Below are 21637 nucleotides of genomic sequence, written 5' to 3' on the forward strand. Positions count from 1 at the left end.
TCATCCGTTGTTCTTAAGTGTAAGCTTCCCAAGCAGACGTGATAAAATGCACCTGGCTGTGTTGGAGTGCCTCACATCTGCTGAAGCGTAATGGGACACAGACGTCTGGAAGTGCACCCTCGCTAACAGCACCATCATCATCATGATCATAGTCCTCTGGAGGCACACTGGGAGTCTTCACAAAGCTTTGTACTCAGTGATTGGTGTGTGAGTGTTGTCCGGCCAGGTTGAAAGCACAGTGGACATAGACCTAAGACAGTGTCTTGAATGCTTGCACCATACAGTTACACCCAAGTCTTAGGCCACGTCCTTCAGCATTTTTGCATCTCACTGTTTCTCAATCTGTGAGACTGTGGCTTGACAGCTGCCTGCTTGTGATTCTTCAGCTTCTTTCTTCTGTGAAAGCAGAACTATTTCTCTCTTTCTCTATTTCCTTCTCTCTCTGCTTGCTTCCCCTCCCTCCTTCTCTCTTTCTCTCTCTCTGTAACATGATCAGCGTTGCAGTCGAGCCACCGCGTGCCTCCGAACGGTTGCCTCTGACTTGTAGCGCTGTGGTTGAGCTTGTTGCACATGACAGGAAGCGGAGCTGCTGCTGTGGGTGCAGGGGCGACACAGTTGTGTGTAATGCTTTCAACAGACTCGTAGGTGTTGAGTTTTGCTGCTGCTCAGGTTGCTGGTTGTCCACTAAAGGGCTGATCTTTATGTAAAAAGAGATGCCGAAGAATGGGCAAATATTAAATTTCAGTATCATTAGGGTTAGGAAGTAGTTGTTTCGATAAGTGGTTCAAAAAATGCTTGAGGCAGTCTTCATGTAGACATGTGAGAAAGTCGGGGTCTGGTGGAAAACTTTGCAGAAAACGTGTAAGCAGCTTGTTTCACCAAATTATTGGTTGGTGAACATGGAAAGGGAGAACTTTCTTTCCTTTATTGGCTTGTGCACAGACACCAAGATATTCAAGAGGAATATTTTTAACCCCTTGAACGTCACTGAACCAGACAAAGTTATCAAACATGTCAGGAAATGAGTAAAAAATGAGAAGAGCTGCAATGATTGGCCGATTAATCAATTAGTCTTCAACTATTACATTTATTGCCAACTATTTTGACAATTAATTAATCATTTTGAGTCATTTTAAAAGAAAACAAAAGCTTTTTTTAAAATGTAAGTGTAAAATATTTTCTGGTTTCTTAACTCCTCTATGATAGTAAATGAATATCTTTGGACTTCTGGGCAGAACAGGACATTTGAGGACATTATCTTGTGCTTTAGGAAACACTGATCAACATTTTTCAAATTTTTGGACATTTAATGGACCAAATAACTAACTGATTAAATGAGAAAATGATTGTCAGATTAATCGATTATGAAAATATGGTTAGTTGTAAGTTGCAGTCCTAAACATGGTAAAGAAAGCTTGCATCTTTCCATATGATGGACTGATGCAGTGAGGAGCTAAAACAAGCTGATGCACAATATATACATGTGATACAGTTGGTCAGTGTTATTTGACAATTTTACAGCTACACCTCTGAAAACTTGGTTTTAAATCTTAAGTATTCTTTTGTAACATCTAATTTTTATGACTAAAGAAGAAAATGAAGGCTGACTCGTGATCTACTCTGTTGTTCCTAGTTGCTACTCTGAGGAAAACTGAAAGCGATCAGATACAGCTTTGTCTGTTTCCACTTTAAGTATAATTTGTTAAGTAGTTCATGTGAGATAACAAAAACTGTTCAACCTTTGGCAGAAAATTGTGTGTTCATGTTGGTCCCTATTGCTCGTAAGAAGAAGAAAATATGTTGTAAGGGTCTTTCAGGGAAAACTACATGTTAAATGGTTCCCTGGGCACATACAGCTTAAAAAGACCTCAAATACTGAAATATAAGTGCGCATGAAAACATGCCCAGTAGGGCTGCAACTAATGACTATTTTGATTAATCTAAAATGAATTATTTTCACAATAAATTGAATCGTCTATAAAACAAAATAAAAGCTTCTTTTGTCCAACAAACAAACACCTGATTCACATGAATGGGTCGTTATCAGGCTTCTGCAGAGCTTGATAACGAGCTGATCATTTGAATCAGGGAAACATCTAAAACATGTAGGGCAGGAACAGAATTAAAAACACTGGATTGAATGATTATCAGAAGAGTTGACAATTGACTAATTGATTAATTGACGGCTGTAGCTCTACTGGTGAGTTCCATTGCAAGTCCGAAATCGGAATTTCCCTCTTAGTATTTCTGACTTCCAATCTGAAAGCGTTCCAGGGCATTTAGTCAGAAAAACATGGAGGCTCGTGTTTGAATGGCAAGTCTGCCAACTTCACAAGCAACTACAGCAGCTGATGTAGCAGTCGAGGACACTTACTCTCAAAGACTTCTATTGAGCACCGATCAACTCAATGAAAGTGAAAATGACAACTGCAAAATTGCATTTACGCCACGTTTTTACAAACAAACACTATATGAAGTAAAAATTGATGAAGAGGAAAACATTTTATTGTTCATTGTGTGTGTCTGTGCTTATGTTGGCGAACTCGAGCTACGCAGATCTTGCCCAAGTTTCTGACTTCGAATTCCGACTTGGATGGCTGCTGGATTGCACTTTTCCGTGTCCGAGGTCGATTTTCCAAGTTCCGAGTACAATGGAACGCAACATAATGCCCAGAGATAGTTTTTGTGGGAAGGCAGTAGATGGGAGGGGAGACCAGCAGCAAGCAGAGGGGAAAAAGCAGCAGCCAAACTACTGCTGAACTTTATTACTAGCTTGCTCACTCTGCCCACTCCAGCAGTGGTACAACAGGAAAAACAAAGCTGTGCATTTTATTAAAATAGAAATATGACAAGGTGGAAAATGACTCAGTCATACACTCCCAGCTGTTTCGCATAGTGAGGGTTTTTAGTGACAGTGGCTCAGTAATGTGGCACAGAAGCTGATCAAATCCATCCAGTCTGATTTCCTCTGCTCCAGTCCAAATGTCTTGGTGTCGCTCAGCCAGGGCTTATTGGCTAAGCTATTCATCACCATCTTCACCGCTTAGCTCGAGCTTAAAATGCCACTTTCTTGGAATTAATTCTGAATCTTTCCAAGTGGTTTGTGATCACATCTTGACCTAGTTGTTGAAGGCTAGCTTTTAGCCTGTAGGCCTCTTTAAGTCAGAATGATTTCATATCTTTCACTTCTCCACGAAAGTCAAAACAGGAAGTTATGATGTGTAGCTGGAATCATGTGGCATGTGATTTATTTCTTGTGTTTTGTTTCATTATTACATATCTTTATTTATCACATGACCATCAAGTCAAATATCATTCGTCCATTTCTCTGCTGTTTTTTCTCACCTTTCTTGCCCTTCCTGTCTTGTATTTGTTGTCAGTTGCTTCCCTTTTGTCATCTTTTGCCTTTTTTTTTTCATCCGCCCACAATTCTCTGAGCCACTGTTTCCGTGCACTCTGACAGTCCTCTGAACTTTGTGGTTGTCTCTCTGATCTCTTGTGGCTCTGCTTTTGCATGGATGGTGAAAACGTCTGGGGTTGAGTGCTTGTTAACTGCCTTCAAATAGCAATGGCATGTGCAGCTCCAGAGCCAAAGGAAAGACAAAATGATCAGAATTTAACATCAACAATAATTGTGTGTGTGTGTTATTTGAAACGGCATGTGTTTATGTTCTGTCTATCTCTCCCTCTCAGGAGCAGCCAAAGATCATTGAACCACTTGACTATGAGACTGTGGTGTTTCAGAGAAAGGCTCAGATCCACAGCGACCCCCACAGAGACCTGCTGCTCTGCCCTGTGGACGATGTATCGGTGAGTCCCTTCATCCCTTCCCTGCTGTGTCCTGTCCTCTGGGACTGGCTCTCACCCAGGTCGTCTTCCTCAGCTGTGCAGTTCACCCAGTCGTCTGCTGCTTCTAAACAGCATTTTATAGGAGTGTGGGGCTAGTTCAAGTTATAATACTTTAATTTAAGTTTTTCAAAGTTGTTATATCTTATTAAGAGTCAAAGTTGTAGTTGGCTGGCTGGCTGGCTGGCACATTAGATTAAAAAATACAATGAAGATGTTTGGTCATTGCTTAAAGGACAAATTAGATTTTTGCAAATATCTATCTGGTTTTGAACATTATTTTTATTGGTTATAACAACATTGTAACCAGCAAATTAATATCTTGGAGAGCTCTTACATACATAGCTGTTATGTTACATAGGTCAGGTGTGGCAGGAAACATTAGCTGTCCAATGATGAGGAGGTTTCTAAATTAACCCCCGTGCCAATGAGATTGAACCTATCGTAACATCATCTACTGGTTTGTGGGTAACCGTTTTGAAGCCTCAAATGTGGCATTACGATTGTTGCCATCTTGGTTTTTTGGAGCCAAGAGTGACCATATTTTACACTAAGTGGGACCATAATTTTCAAAATGATAATGCTGTGTTGAAGAAGACTTAGAACTGGTGATTGAGAACATAACTCTTCAGGAAACTGTTTACTGAGGTGGTAAATCAAGTGAGAACTAGGGTCATTTTCTCAGAAACCTACATGTAATCTGACTTATTTTTGAGACCAATGGAGTTGCCCCACGCTGGCCATTTGAAAGAATGCATGTTTAAGGCACTTTCAGACCCCAAAGCGCTGTCTATTTTATACAATCAGTGGGTTAAACTGTTGATTTAAAAACATCTACATTCTTTGTCTTCTTTTTTTCCTTTTCCTCGTAAAATGTATTTGTCTCTATTACTTGGACGCTGAATCAATACTGGATCCAAACTTTTCTCCTGCATCACTTGATCCAACTGCAGCCAGTAATTTGAAGGTTAAATACAGAGTCTCATGCTCAACACACCTGTGTTGAGATCTCCAAAGTAAACAGCCAAATCAGCAGCTTGTTTCTTGTAAAACTGTCTGAGCCCAATGGGAACAAAGAGCTGTAAAATATCCTTTTCCAAAGAAAGATTTCCCATCATTAATCACTGTTCACCCAGCACACCAGGCTCAGTTATTTACGGGTCAGTCGGACCGGTCAAATCCAATCCAGCCAGGTAGCTCTGCTCTAGATTTATTGCCGCTGCTTCAAACACATGTGGTTTTGTTTAGAGGCACGTCTCGCTCCTTGTCTGTTTTTTCCCCTGATCCTGAGACAGTCGTTTGACACTCATCTGTTTCTTTGCATCTCTGACTTCTGTTTTCTCTCATTTACTTTCTCTTTGTTTGTGGTTTCCTGCTGTGCCACTATTTGATCAGAATATAAAGAGCTGTCATAACCAACATTTCATGTATACATGTTTGTTTTTGACTTGTGTGTGCACAGGAGTCCCAGATCTCCCGGCAGAGGAGGACTGTTGCCCCCTCAGTGCCTCAGAATGCTGAGCGGGAGGCCAGGAGTCTGTTTGCCAAAGAGGTACGGCAACCTAGCAGTCCCATTATGTGTATGGCTTAGTCCCCACTCTGTTTCAGATGGCATGCTTGTAGCGATTGTGTCCAGTCCTTTCAAAAAAAATAAAAAAGGGGATTTTGCAGTGAAAAAATGGGCTAGTGTTCATAGTCGCCATTAAATCTTCTCAGTAATATGACTTTTGCTTGCTTTAATGAACTACTGTCTGCTTGATACAAAGCAGACATAAAAAGCAGTAAATAAAACGCTTTCCTTGCATAAATTATGATTTCTTGATGACTTCACACTTGCACTCATGACATTCAGCATCAAAGGACCACTTGAAGCTCATAAAGAAACGCCGAATTCACAAACTCATGCTGCCCCTATGATATATCCTAGCAATGAAAACCTTCTGGCATGATGTGGATCTACTCCGCTGCTCTGCCAGGCATCTGAATCTGTGTTCCTCAGCCAGCTCTCATGACTGCGATACAGCATGGAAACAACTGTCACAGGGATTGTTAAAACAGACCATAGGCTTACTCAGCTTCTATTGAACAAAGATCCTTTCAGCTGACTTAATTGAGAATTTCTGCTCGCAGTTTCACACTGAATAAAAAGCAATATGTAAAATGAAAAACCATCGTGAGTGATACCAATGAGAAATCAGCAGGGCAGTGGTGACTACTTCTGCTACTTGGTAGACTTATTTTGAGTTCATAAACAAGTCATATCAAGCTGGAATGTTCTCCCCAGAAAAGGGAACCGAGGGCTGCGTCCTCCTCCGTGAGTCACAGTCTGCCTGCTTGGTTTCTGTCATTTTGCTCATATGCCATGCTTGTTATATTTGAGTGTCTCTGCTGCCCCTAATCCAGCTCTCTGTTTTGACCTGTTTGGCAGTGCATCAAGAAGTACAACACCGACTGGCATGTCATCAACTACAAATATGAGGCTTACTCTGGTGACTTCCGCATGTTGCCAAGGTAAGGAATATAAGAAAAAAAAAACACTTTGACAGATAAAAAAAATGAGATGTATGAAAATGAAATGAAATGTAGAGGTTAGAGATCAGAGTCTGTGCAAAACAACATCACAGTTCTGGATTGCTAAACATGTACAAGAGATTTACTCTGCTCACATGGCTCTCTGCTGGATGACGACATGCAGTGAATCACTGTTCCTGTGTATTAATACAGCTCTGGTACTACGGAGTTCAGCCAGATTTCCCTCTACAACATAACAGGTGCAGGCCAGATGTTATGAATTTATATGTAAATGGTGATAAAGCTTCCTTCCATATTATTTTTAGCACAGCAAACTTCACTTGAACTCTAAATTGGAGTGAAAGAGAGAAATGTGTAATAGTATTCTCCAAGTACCCTGAAAAGTCCAGAAAATATAAATGTAATGCAAGAACAGACAAGCTGGCACGAGAATTTGGGGATGCACTGATTGTTAAAGTCTGGGCCGATACTACTCAATAATTGGAAGTATTTACATAGCTTTACAAACTAATGGCAGCAATGTCACGAGCCGGTAGCTCATAAATGTACCTGCTTAAAATATGTGACACAAAAGATAAACATCAGCCACTGCCATTCAAAGCAAATATGACCAGCATGTATCGGTGCATCCCTATATAAGATTTACTATCCAATACAGCACATACAGAATGTAGCAAAGGAGACAGTGTAAGATGAGTAGATCAGAGCAGTGATTTGTTGCCTGCTTTACAAAGAGTAAAGATATAGAGAGATAGCAGACCTCACCACAGGGGAAGTGCAGTCGGGAGGAGGCTGATTTATTGCAGACTGCTCACCCCCTCTCACTGTCTTTTCATAGCAAAGGCCTGAAGACAGACAAGCTGCCGGCTCACGTGTTCGAGATCGATGAAGACGCCAAAGACGAGGTGAGTAGAGGGGTCCGAATGGCGTTAGATCACAGACATTGATCAGCGACTGCAGTGAGGATGAGTGGTCTGCTATCGACTCACTGGGCCCATCGTGGACAGATGCACCATACATGCTTGTGATGTGCAATAAACCTTGCTTGGAAATGACAAAGATCCCTTCAGTCTTTCTGAATCATATAGATAGGACACAAATTTGGATCCTTCAACATGCCTGAAAATGTAAGCACACAGCGCTGCCTTTGAACTGGTAATTGTGCTGGAAGATTCAATGTGACATATGGTCCGTCAGTTCCTCAGTCCGACCAGCAGTGTGACCCCTCAGAGACTGTGTGGAGCAGAGAAACCAGCAGACCTTATACGTCCTATAAATAGCCCTCATCGATCCTCCTCCCAGGCCTTATGCCGGATGCAGATAAACTTAGACAGAGAGGGTTTAATTGACGGAGAATGAATGCTGCTGTGCTGCCAGGACTGTGAGGGCTCTATTACTCCTTGAAATGGCCAGTGCTACTGTTCCATTACCTCTGCACAATCAATTCTGGCTATGATGGCAAATATTTAAGAAGAGAAAGAGAAAACACACATGCATATAAACAACCATAAATGTTAGTTTTTCTGTGACCTTTATCTGATCTCACATATCCATCCACTGAGCCAAAACAGTTAATCCATAATATTGAAGTCAGGGACATTATACATTAGGTGACAGTGCTAAGTATGCTACCATTCCTGATATGAGGGTGTGGTGGGGTGTGTATATATAGTGGCTGCTGTCAGTTGTCTGAGAGAAGTATGGAAGCTGTGGGAAGAGAGCAGCCAGCCAATTAGATTATAGGACAAGGCTGGAGATAGAGGAGGAGGCCTGACACTCAGAGGACAAAATGCCACTTCAGTGTGATGAGGCTCATCTCCACTGTGCACACTCGCCCCTTTTTCACTTGATGTCATGATATGCGTGTCATGTTCCAGGCTTACATTAAGCTAATTAGGCCGCCTCGTACTGTGAATTCCTCCCAAGTGGCCAGACGTATTGGTGGTTTTCATGTGCGTATCAGAGTACCTATTCCCTTGTGATGAATGTTTGTGTTTTCTGTCAAGCTGATTAATAGTCCCATGATAGTTATATGAGATAGAACGGCTATACTGACAGGATGGAGGCTGAATTATGATGGGAAATCAAAGACATGCACGGTTTGGCTGACAGTATATGATTAGAATTGATTAATTATTTTAATTTACTTAAACTGTGACGAGTGAACATTTCTCACAACCAGCTGCTTGTCAGAAAAAATATGAATGTTTCATGCAGATATGGCAATAAAAATTGACTACAACATTAACCTGTTGAGACTGTCTGCTGTCTAGAAGCACAGTGATGCTTAATATGTAAGAGCCATTAACCTGAATTAACCTGCATTATAACATGCAACCGTCTTGATTGATTCCCAATGTCTGTTTTTATGTCTCTCTGTCAGGACTCAGCGTCGCTGTGCTCCCAGAGGGGAGGCATCATGAAGCAGGGCTGGCTTCAGAAAGCCAACATCAACAGCAGCCTGTCTGTCTCCATGAGGGTGAGTCACCAGCAGACCTCCTGTCTGTTATTCACACAACATAACAGCAACAAATGACACAACAACAGCAAAAAACGTTGGGTTCACAGCAGAGCTACAGAGACGTGGCAACTCTTTGTTCTCCTGCATGACTGGTGCACAATTAAAACTACACTTTTCTTTATCAGTTTCTGCATTGTTCTATCCCATCATACTGTACTGTATAATATAATCAGGACTTTCATCATTGCCTACAGTTGCACTAACATCAACATTTACATCTTTAATATTTGATATCAGAAATCTGCTATAGCACTTTTCACTGGTGCTTTATAAAATAAGACAAATACCATACTGCAGTGAAAGCAGTGTTGTAAATATTAAAATAAGAAAAGAGGCATAGACATAAATGATAGGGGTGGTCAGAAACATCTAGTAAAGTTGTCAACAGTGCAGCATCTGCAGCATCTTTCCTCCAATCAGGAGGGTAAATCCAACATACATTTAGGTAATATCAAATGTATTTAAACCATATTTCACAGTATAGTTCTTTAAGTAGGAATACAATGATTATAGATGTTGATTATAACTAGAGGGGCAAAATCCTGATTTCACAGTTTCACATTATAATATTAATTTGTGTCATAACGCTGTGGATGTGTATAAAATAACATGAACATTTTTATTAAGGGGTTTTATTACATTTTGGTTTGAAAGCTTTGGTTTTTGTTTTTAACAGGTGCTGCATTTTAACCAAAAAATAAAGTGAATTAAAAACAGTCATGCCAAAGTGCAGTGTTGGTAAGCCAGAAAGGAAAGTGAAACATCTGTTATGTATGTGTTACATCTTTGAGGAGATTACGTGACAGCATGAGTGAATTACCTGACGTTTTTGCTGCATGACATTTTAAGCCGTCGCACAAGGATCATTTTCATCTCGCCTGCAGTCTGTCAATTGCGCTGGCAATTGTCAATGTTTGTTTAATTTGAACTACTGTTCAACCGTGGTTCATAGAAGCATAATGTAGCATAATGTCCCTTTTTGTGTGAGAGCAGAAACACTCGGTGTAGCTGAGCCTTTACATTTACAGAAACGTGAATTTTAAACCGTGGTTAATGAAGTTGGTTAATCGCTGCATTCCTAATTACATTTTCTTTGTACTTAGATATGAAGCTGCCTGACTTGCTCTCCACTGCTGTGAATTACAGGTGTTCAAAAGGAGATACTTCTACTTGTCTCAGCTCCCTGACGGCTCCTACATCCTCAACTCCTACAAGGATGAGAAGAACTGCAAGGATACCAAAGGATCCATCTACCTGGACTCATGCATAGATGTTATTCAGGTACAGGGGCTGGAAATAGAATCAAAGAAACATCAAATGCACAGCTGAGAATACGGCAATAACAGTTTGACCAACACTTAAGCTTTCAATATACCATACTGTTTGTTTAATCAATCTCCCCTGGTGTATCTGTGCCAACAGTGAGTTTTCTGTTCTTGGCACAAGCTCTCACCCTCGTGAAAGTCAATGTGTTTCCTAGTCTCGCCACGCTCCAGGGGACTTTAGCTGCTTTGATTGAATAGATTTACTGCATTCCACCGTCTTGGGCAGAAAAGTCCGGTCCTAGCAGATTATGAGGGGGCTGCTGCTGTTGGCTCATGGCACAGGCTGGTACCTCGTTCAGGTCTGCACTGAGCGGACAGGCTGCCAGGAAGCTTTCAGTGTGATGAACACATTCACAAGATGAATGAGAGGAGTGAGGAGACTCATTCCGGCTAGTGGGTTTAATGAGGAAGCTTGTGGAGTATGGTGGGTTGACGTGTGCAGCATGTTCTGCACCCGAAAGACTTTGTGTTCACGCTGCTTTCAACAACCAGTGAGGACCTTGTATGTTAAAATCCATCTGAAGCACTGTGCAAGCAAAAAGCTCATTATTAACGTACATGTTGCGAGATGTTTGGTCAGAAATGGACTGTTCTTACATTAGCTAAAGGATAAAAGTACTCCCGAATATGGGAAGCCCTTTTATCCATTGAGAGTGTTTTGTTGAGGAACAAGATAAAACAAAACATTTTAAGCATATGCAATAAAATACAATAACTCTTCTCCCATCAGAGCCCTAAGATGCGGCGTAATGGCTTCGAGCTGAAGATGCAAGACCGCTACAGCCACTTCCTGGCTGCAGACAGTGAAGCAGAGATGGAGGACTGGGTGGTCACACTGAAGCAGGCTCTGCAGGGCAGCACTGATGCCAGCCAGGACAGGAGGAATGGTGCAGAGACGTTGGACGGTGCCCTGGGTGAGTCAGACCACGCCTATATCTGAAGTACATTTACACAAGTATTATACTCAAGTACAGTTTTGAGGCACTTGTACTTTACTTGAGGATTTTCATTGTCTGCTACTTTATACTTCTACTCCACTCCACGTAGGTACATTATTTGCCGAAAAAAGTACTTTGGATTCTTAAGTACATTTATGGTATTTTTATTTTTACGTTTACTTGTGAATATGACTTTTGGGCGCTCTATAAAACACATAAACATAATAAAATATACTTGGAATACACACGTGCCTGGATCACCTTTCAGTCAACCTATTATTTACAGTCGTTTTGAATAGTCCCTGTACAGTCATAGTCCATTTGGCTATGATAATAATAGCATGTTTCAACTGACCCTGTTTTAGTGTTGTTCAGTGTTAGTAATCACTCCTCCCTGGCAGTGGAGGGAGTCCAAAACGCCCCTGAATTTAAGTCTGAGTTCTGTGTTATGACATGTTAATGGCTTCCATATTACAATCGTACATAGGCAATAAATATGCTCAACACTATTCCAATAGTTGCTGCCAGTAGAGAGATCGAAGTGCTGTAAAAATGCTTGCATCTGGCATAAATTCTTCTAAAAGATGTTCAGCTGTGCAGATTCAAGTAACTCAAAGCCCAGAAATCTTTTTCCAGCTGCTCCAGTACATTTGTTAGTTTGCGCTCCTTAGTTTTGCTCCCAAATTCCCTCAAGTGTGTGTTTCTTTAGGGGGCAGTTAACGGTGAATTGCTGAACTCACGCTTGTCCTGAACTGTGGACAAATGTCAGCACTTTTATGCAGTTTGCGTACGTCTTGCCAGCATCTCTGGGCCATTTTTTTCTTATATAATAATATACTCTCCTAAGAACGTTCTAGTGAAACCAAATAGGCCTAGCTTGGTCACAAATCTCCAAGATGCTGATGAGCGAGTGGGAGGCCGTCCAGAAAGATGGAGAGTTCACTCAGTCCCATCACCTTGGAGTCAGCAGAATAGCTGAATGGCCTCTTCTTAATATGGCCAGTAGACTGTAAGATATTAGTGTAGCTCAGATAGCCACACAGGGAGTCATTAAGGAAACAGTGAATGGGCAGAGCTTTATTGGACCTGGTTTGCAATGGAGTGATTTCTTGTCTCGCTGGTTTTCTGTACATTCTGATCAACTTCATTCATGTCCTGTTCAATCAGATGATGACACGACCAGCCAGGGTAAAGGTGAGAGCCTGCTGGAGAGCCTGGGGAGGAGCTTACACCCCGAACTTGTGAAGGTATGAATGATGGGTCGACTGTCAATTAGCTAATTACGGCCGTTGACTAAAAAATGGACAGAACCACTCCAGTGGTTTCAAAAGAAGTCTGATTGTACGTAAGCTTATGAGATAATTACCCTATTTCTCACTTAATTTTTTCCCTCAGTAAACAGTTTCTTAATGAGCTTTTGGCATTAATCACTACTGTGAAGTCTTATTCAATACAGCATAATGTTCAGAAAATTCTGGTACCATTTAGAATAAAAAAAGGTTCTAAAGAACAAGATGGCGATGGTCGTAATGACAAATTTGTGGCTTAAAAACAGAACAGTAGATGAGGTCATGATGGGTTCAGTCTGATTGGCTGAGACATCGATTTACAGAAACTTTTAAGATTTCACATTTCAAATGTGTAATTTTTTGTACCTGATATGTCTACATCCCTTGTGGATTGTTATTATTATTATTATTATTGTTATTTGTATTATTTGTATTATTATTATTATTATTATTATTATTATTGTTATTTGTACTATTATTTGTATTATTATATTATTATTATTTTGTTATTTATTTATACTTTTTCTTGTGCCTGTCACTACACAGTTAGTGCAGATGATATATAAAAAAAATCACCAGAAAAATGAGCTTTTGTACCAGAGCATGTTTATAAAATCCTTTGTTTATAAATCTTAGAGGAGCAGCTCTTTTGTTGGACTCTATGTGTCTGAGTCCATTTTCTCAGCCTGAGAACAGCAGTGTTTATTCCACAGAGGACCAGGTCGTTTTAATATGCCTGTAAACCCAGACAGACAACAAAGCCCTCTGTGCTCTGTGCTGCTGTTTCACTCCGTTTGCTCTGGGCCACTCCAGCACAGCTTTTTTCCCTCTCCACGCAAAAGATCATTTGAGTTTGCCTGCAGGCTGGTCACAGTCAGAGGAGAAACAAGGGGAAGGAGATGGATTAGGGCTCTTACCGTGACCTGAGGGTTTGATTTGTTTGTCTCCATTAGACGCCCTTCTTTCTCTGTCTGGGTCTGTTGACGGCTTATCTCCTTCTCTGTCTTACTTGTCTTAAAACACTAACAGGAAGCTCAGTCCTCAGACTGATATTGTGTGAGATATTACTTTTTTTGTTAAAACCAGGTTATATTGTCCCATTTTTAATTCACTTACATTCTTGTAATGTGTGTGCGTGTGTGTGTGTGTGTGTGTGTGTGTGTGTGTGTGTGTGCGTGTGTGTGTGTGTGCAGTACGCCAGAGAGACGGACCAGCTCAATAAGATCAACAGGAATGAATGCAGGCAAAAGCTTTACTCTCTGGACCCCGAGACACAGGTACACTGTAGCTAGAAGATGCTTCTTTTCACACATGGTTGTCCTCTGATTTATTTATTTCACTATTGATTCAGACTATTTGATCTCGCCTCCCTTTTCCACCATTTACACTGTTTCCTTCTCCTTTTCCTCAAACATCCTCTCTCCTTTCAAATGAATCAATCTTCTCTTGTTGTTAATCTCCCTGCATTCATGTCTCCTGCTTCCCTCTTCGCTCCTCTCCTCCCTCCTGTCTGGTAACCAGAGGCTGGACTTCTCAGGCATCGAGCCAGATGTGAAGCCATTCGAGGAGCGTTTTGGCCGTCGAATCGTGGTCAGCTGCCATGACCTGACCTTCAGTCTTCAGGGCTGCGTTAGCGAGAAGGGTGACGGCGTCCTCACCAACGTATGTCATCACCTTACTTCTAGTTTATATTCTCCTTATATGACTCTTCTGTTACCCCCTGTTACTTTGTGCTTTACAAAGTGCTACCACACTTTTCATAGAAAAATATATAACCAAATAACCATGAAATAAAAAAAAACTAGTTTAAAAAAAGTAAGCTTTTCCTTTTCACACCACACAACTTTCACCTTCCTCACCCTCTGCTGTGCTGCCCCAGTTAAAACACCTTCATTATTCATGTTGGCCGGTCTGGAAGCAATGGATGTAACCGGGCTAAAAGAGGATAACACAATTAGATGTTGCAGCCTCTCATTTAGTTAAGGATACAATCAGTGTGAAAACAAAATATATTAAGTACTTATATTAAAGCAGTTCTACACACTGATGTTGCTACATCGTTTTACGTTTTAAGAAAAATCTAGAAGCTACAAGCTTTAAACTTTGTGGCTCTAAATGATTCATGACTTAAGCTTATGTAAGAAGTCAGTCTGAATATGGAAATGTCTTGAGTATGTTATCAGTGGAGTGCTCCTGGCAGCATGAGGCAGCAGTTTGTGTGAGCGCCGCCTTTGTCAGAGTAGATTGCCGTAATCATAAAACATTGAGTTAGACCTCCTCCTCCTGCTGCTTGCTGGTGCATTAGAGGGGCTGCTGGGAGAGCTGAACTGAGTCATTTTTGTGGTCTGGAAGCAGCATGCTCTCTTTTTCCCTCCCCTTCTTCCTCCCCCACTTTCCCTCCACAGTCTCCGATAGGTTCAATGTTCATTGGATTTACCGAGGCTTGTCCATCATGCAGGAACCGTTCAACCTGGCATAAGTGCACTCAGACATTCAAAACTGTGTGGGCGGCACTGCTGTGGAACCAACATTTGCTTCCAAACTAGGGGTGAACTAATAGTAGTGGAGTCTGTTACAGAGAAAGACAGTATTTACATTATTCAGTGTTTATTTAGTATTTATTCCTACATACTTAGGCTCAATTTACTGTTGTGGCAGATTAAAACTCTTGATTGTAAGTCATACGAATGTTAATATTATAGTTACATTATTCAGCTTCTTAATGCAGGCGGACGCAGGTTTTAAACAGATTCGAGACACAATGACCTTTAAGGTGTCATGTTGCAGGTGTCTATTGCAGGTGTGTCTATTGTTTTGATTTTATGTATTAACCATTAACTAATTGCTTATTGGTTTGCATATTAGAAGCATATCAGCTCTTTATTAGTCATTATAAAGAACCTATTAATGTCTTATTCTGCATAAACATATTCTACAACTATTAGAGCAAAGTTTTCCTTCAATGATCTCCTGATTTCTTGCTGATAGCAAGATAGGTAGATAAATTAAGAATCTTATGTCACAAAACACAAAACTACAGGTGTTCATAATGTCAAATTTACTCTTTCTAACTCAGAATATGTTCCGCATTCTAAAATGAGGCCGTCCTCATAACATTCACTTGTTGTTTGACACTCATTAACCCACACAGGTTCTACTAGTGAATTAGTTATATAAGGATGTCCTCACTTTAGAATGGGGAACATGCTCTGAGTTAGAAAGACCTACTTTAGAGTTATTAACACTGTAGTTTTGTGTTTTGCAACATAAGAATAGACCATATTTAAGAAGTGTTATTAAGGGAGAATGGCTCTTTTTGTGGTACCACCTTTAAAAGCACATTAAGATCATAATAAATGTACAACAGCTTTCTGACTTACGATCAATAAGCAGTAGCTAGGAGGTTATCAATGTGGGAAAACTCTTAGCTAATGGCCTAGTAGTTGTAGAATAAGGTCATGCAGAAGGAGACATTGATAAGTGCTTTAAAATGACTGATAAAGTGCCAGTATGCCACTAATATTCATCCTAATAAGTAACTAATTATTAGTTAATATGTGTATCCTAATCTAAAGTGTTAGTGTATCCAAACATTTTGTACTTGTAAGTAATTTTTGCATTACATCAAACTACTTAACAAATATGCAATGAGCATGTTAACTTGGGGTCATCTGATGTATAATCATAAAGTTCTGAAAAAATGGTGAATTAATGGAGGGATTAATCTAAATAAATCTAGTGTGAAATGTGATAAACAGTAAATGAGTCCAGGTATATTATAAACGTGTTCTAGTGTGAAAAAGCCCTTAAACCGTCTCTCTACTGAACCCCAGGTGGAACCATTCTTCATCAGCCTTGCTCTCTTTGACGTCTCAAAGAGCTGTAAGATCTCGGCCGACTTCCACGTTGACCTCAACCCGCCCTGCGTCAGGGACATGCTGACCGACGCCTCGGGCCAGCTCTCTCCTTCATCGGACTCAGAGGGTGGAGGAGGAGGAGGAGGAGGAGGAGGGGGAGGTGGAGTCATGGTGAACGGAGACTCAGGGAAAGGGAACGGCCTGCCTGCTCTTCAGAGGGTGTCAGAGGCTCTGCTGCGTTTCCCCACACAGGTAGACACCTGACTGCAGACAAAGCTGTTTGATTGAGGAAATGACTTTACCTGACTCACCGAGAGTCAACAGTCAGAAATGGGTGTGAAACCTGAATCATTCTTGTGTCATTCATACAGATCAAGGTGTGAACAACACAAAGTTCCATCCTTTGTGAAACATATTTTGACATCTATTTCTTCTGGAAAAACAAAAAACAAAAACTGATTCAAATTAACATCAATTCATCATTCATATTCATGATAATATCAAATAAGATGGCAGAAAATACAGATACAGTCTTAAAACTATAGCACATTTGATGTGATTAACAAGATTATTAGATTGATATAAAAGATGATTGTAATTATGCATTCACATAAACTTTTAAGGCAAATGTCTAGTCGAGCTAATACGTTTCTCCAGTCTACACAATACCAGAATTTGCTGTGTTGCATTTTAGGTTTGTTTAGCTATTTGCTGTTCAATTATAAATGAAAGTCACATGGACTCTGGTGCTGCAGCTCACTTATTAGCCAGAGTTTTGGCAGCCCTGTCATCCTGTTGGGTTAGAGGTTTTGCTGATGTGGGTTTTACTGATTTGAAACTGGCTCAACATTTTTTTTTTTTTGAGCTGCTCTTTTCTCACATGAGGAAGTGGCTGAAAATTCGGTTCTTCAGTGTCAATAACTTAGCCTCTGGAGTTATTCTTATTGCTTTTGGGCAGTTTCTTAAGGCATCTTAAACGTACTACAAGGAGTTTTTAATGGGTTATGAAACGGTCTCAATTTAATATCAAAATCAAAAATGAAAAATAGTATTAAAAATGCATTGCATCTATAATTTACTCGCTTTCAAAACAAATGCACCCGTTAGCCGGACCAATATCTTTCAACAGGAGGCAGTGGTGCTCATGCCATTTTTGTCCACAGGAGTCACCAGAATAAACAAAAGTGAAAGTCCCTTGTAGCCGCTTTAATATACTTTACTACATAAAACACAACTAGACCAAAACCAGTAACAGGTAGGAAACACAAAAGAGAAACCATGAATCTAAATCAAACTGTGTAAAAGCATGTTCTTTTTATCTCTGTGTCCATCCAAAGACACTAGTGAATCAACTTTTTGAAGCACATCTGTGTAGTTCATAGGTTTACATATATTTACAGGAAGCCACTCTGTGTGATCTGTCCTTAGAGGAACTTTCAAAACGGAAGTCTTTTGAAACACAGCGAATAAAAGCATTAATACAAATAGTAATACAAATGTATTGCAAGTAAATGTAGTCAGTGATGGAATTTAACTAAGTACATGTACTTAAGTACATTTTTGAAGTACTTGAGTATTTACATTTTCTGTTACTTTATACATCTGCTCTACAACATTTTGGTGGAAAATATTTTACTTTTTACTCACTACATTTATTTGATAAGTTTAGTTACTAGTTGCTTTGCAGATTGCATGCCAAAGTAGTGCATTTTTAAATGAATTTATTTTATCAGCAGTTGATTAAAAAAAAAATAACAAAACAAAACACAGATTCCAATAATCAGAAAAATGCTGAATATTGGATCTGATAATCGACCAGGCTGATAATCAGTTGACTCTTAGTATACAGTATATACATACTTGTAAATATATGTATAATTTACTTTTATTTGTAATTCTAGTACATTTAATATCAGATAATTTAAGATTTTTTCTTCAATGCTATTTGTATGGGTGACTTTTACTTTTACAAATGTCATATTTTCACATTATATGTTTACTTTAACTCAAGTAGCTACTTTTTACCACACTGACTGTACTCTATTAATAACCAGAATTTACTGTGAATTGTCACCATCATACCCTATATAACCTCATCAGCTTGTGGTTGGATGCTGTCCTCACTCCTGCCTTAGACCGCTCAGTGAGGTGACAGACTGCCGAATTGTTATTTGTGTCTCTAACAGTGCTTAGCATTCCCATGCTGACTGCTGCTGGCCTCAGTGGGGACAAGGGATGAGTCACCACTTGATGTATTCCCTGCGTGATGATAGTGTCTTTCATATAGATTTCTCTCTTTTTTAATCAAAGTGCTGTGCTTTCGATTTTCATTCCATTGTAGTATTTCCAGATGGCGAGTGTCTCCAGACAATGCTTGGTCTGTGTCCAGCATTTTAAAAACTCTGAGAGGATCCACATGAGGCCTCAGTTTAGCTCATTCAGCTCACATTTGCAAGTGATTTCAGACTCCCTTTGGTTCACCAGTGGCCTTTTTTCAGCTCAGTGTTTAGTGATGTCATCGCTCTGTCTTGTCTCTTCTCTTTGCTGCGTTTTAAGTCCAGAGTTTATTTAGGAAAGAGTAATGCCCATGTGTGAGTGTTACTCTTGGCTCTGACAAACTCCTGCAGGTGCTGTGAGATCAGCGCACATACACACACAGTCTTTTTCCTCATCTCTGGCTGCTTGGCCCATTAATACGATTAACTCACTCAGCAAGACTGGAGCCTGTTGTAAATTAGCTGGTGTTAGGTTATAAAAAGTACTTAGACACTCACTTTCCATTTTCCTGACAAGAGACATGACTGGGCTTTAACAGCAACAGATTGAAAACAGAAACAGCTTGATGGTGAGAAGATGAATAGGGAAGAGTACTCAGAGCTGAGACAGTATTTGCAATAGAGAATGCAGCAACCAGTAGCAGGATGCACAGTAAAACAGAGCTTAAAAATTTTAAAAACAACTTTTCAAAGCATCTGTATGTTTAATTTGTGGACTTAATGTTAAGTTCTGCCAACCAACATCTGTGAAAGTTCCACACCAGCCGAACACACACTCACACACGTCATCCACACCCACACATACAAACACGTGCATACAAACAGAGCAGGCTCTACCTCTGTGATTAGTGTGCCATTATAGCTGGGCAGACCACAGTTTAATTTCGGTGCATTGGGTGTGGTCCAAGGACAGAACCTCCTCTTCTCATATCTCTCCGCTGCGTCAGCAGAGTTTGGGAGGCCACAGCCTCCATTCCAGTTCATTACATAATTCACAAACCTAATGCATTTGTCTAAGCACGTATATTAAGGAGATGTGGTGGAGCTTTTTTCCCCCCAACATCCATGGCAGTGAGTTATAAACAACAAATTATAATGTGAAAGATTGAAAACCAGAAGCTGCTGCCTGTGGTTGTGCAGGCGGGAGAAGACAGGCGGTGTTCTGTGAGTGTGTCTGTCTAACTGGCAATGCACTAGTCTCTTCTAACATGTGTATTAATAATGCACCGTTTGTGACGTCTACATCTATTTTGATTTAAAGCTACATTAGCTTCTTAGATGTTGCAACTGCGTGCTTGGTTTCAGTACATATGCTGAAACTTTAATGATTCCCAAAATGACTTCCTGCTTCTTCTGTCTACATTTTTGTTTCTGCTCCCACTAACATCTGGCAATTTATTTGTTTATTTTTTTAATTGTACATGTGCACATTAATATGAGCGACATGTTTTCATCTGAATCTAAGTTCTGTCCACTTGAGTTGTTTGTGTTAACTGACACTACGAGCTTAAAGACAGCCCCATCTGACCAAAAATAGATGTGAGCCCCCATGTGGTTTTCCTGTATAACTTTTAGCTAACAGCAGACACTTCCTCTGCACTTGCCTTGTAGAGAAGCAGTTGATGAAGACTGACACGACATTTCAAGTTTGAATTGCTGATTATTTGAGCAACAGGTGGTTTGGATGAGGTGGTTTCTTGTATCAGTCAAGTGATAATTTCTCCTCTTCATGTTGCTAATAGGGAAAACCGAGAAGGAGCATTGAAAGACACTGACAGTCTGCTTATACACATATATTGTATACTCTATGACATCACGTAGTGTGTCCTCATACCATTTATCCCTCTATCCTCCAGGGTATCTTTTCAGTGACCAACCCTCACGCAGATATCTTCCTGGTGGCCCGTGTGGAGAAGGTGTTACAGAACGGCATCACACACTGTGCAGAGCCGTACATCAAGACCTCCGACATCAACAAGGTCTGCTTCCCTTAACTCTTTTATTAAATCACTCAAACACAAATGCATAATAAAAACAACAGCAAGCTTTCCAGTTGAACATGTCTGGCTTTTCTCTTCCGTATTGATTTCGTTTTTTCTGTTTGTCTGTCCCTGCAGACTGCTCAGAAGGTGCTCAAAGCTGCCAAGCAGACATGCCAACGCTTGGGCCAGTACAGGATGCCATTCGCCTGGGCTGCCAAGTAAGACAGGAATAATCCATGAGTCAAAATATTATCCAGTAATGAATCTGTTTGGATTCATCTTTGGAATGGCCTGATACAAATGCATAAAAGATGTCATCATAATATAACCCTGATTCCAAAAAAACACTGGTTCTGCTCATTTTGTGTGTTTGCAGGCATCAAATCCATAATGAGTGTTTAATTACAAAAACATTAAAGTTTGAATATTTAATATCTCGTATTTGTACCATATCCAATTGGATATGAGTTAGGAAAGGATATGAAAATCATTGCATTCTGTTTTTATTTTTTATGTCTCCAACCTTTTTTGGAATCAGGGTTGTAAAATAATGCATTGGATTTTAGAAAGCTTGGAGTCTATTAATTTAAAATGTATATCTATAAGTGTCACACATCCTCTATATACTTTGACAGGTCCTGAGTAGGTGTGGAAAAAAAGGGTTATGATCATTTTGCTACAAAGATATTACAAATATTACATTTAGCAAACTAGAAATGCCTCTGAGATGGACCAAAAGCTTAATTAAACACAGGACATGTTAGTGTGTGTCTAGAAGTTGTCCACTTCAGGCAGGTCTAATGGAACAGATACACTTCTATTTTAGTCAATCTACCCCTCTATACAGGCTTGCATGGCTGTTAGCAGAAACGCAACCCAGAGCACATTTTATTTAATGTCTGTTTCATCCCGTTTTATCCATGTATTGTAACAACACTGATTCATGTTGGGCCCAGGTGACTCTACTCTACTGCTCCTTAATGCATCCTGTGTAGACACAGACAGGAGTGAAGTTGCTATGCTCATAAACACAATATTGTGTTGTGACAACCGGTGTAATACTGATGCGGT

The 21637-nt window shown here is 40.1% G+C and overlaps 1 protein-coding gene across 2 annotated transcripts in view; it reads left to right on the forward strand.

Annotated features, from left to right (window-relative positions):
* Positions 1-21637, forward strand: part of dock11 (dedicator of cytokinesis 11) — a 69026-nt gene that overhangs the window by 4942 nt on the left and 42447 nt on the right. For both annotated transcript variants that reach the window (XM_084344562.1, XM_084344563.1), the window contains exons 2-14: positions 3694-3810; positions 5309-5398; positions 6275-6357; positions 7217-7283; positions 8762-8857; positions 10046-10180; positions 10955-11138; positions 12330-12409; positions 13645-13728; positions 13973-14113; positions 16285-16560; positions 20441-20563; positions 20702-20784. In XM_084344562.1, coding sequence (XP_084200688.1) covers positions 3694-3810; positions 5309-5398; positions 6275-6357; positions 7217-7283; positions 8762-8857; positions 10046-10180; positions 10955-11138; positions 12330-12409; positions 13645-13728; positions 13973-14113; positions 16285-16560; positions 20441-20563; positions 20702-20784 — 1559 coding nt within the window. The remainder of the gene's footprint in view (positions 1-3693; positions 3811-5308; positions 5399-6274; positions 6358-7216; positions 7284-8761; positions 8858-10045; positions 10181-10954; positions 11139-12329; positions 12410-13644; positions 13729-13972; positions 14114-16284; positions 16561-20440; positions 20564-20701; positions 20785-21637) is intronic.

Source organism: Pagrus pagrus, assembly GCF_965226575.1.
Source record: "Pagrus pagrus genome assembly, chromosome: 22".
Lineage (NCBI taxonomy): Eukaryota > Metazoa > Chordata > Actinopteri > Spariformes > Sparidae > Pagrus > Pagrus pagrus.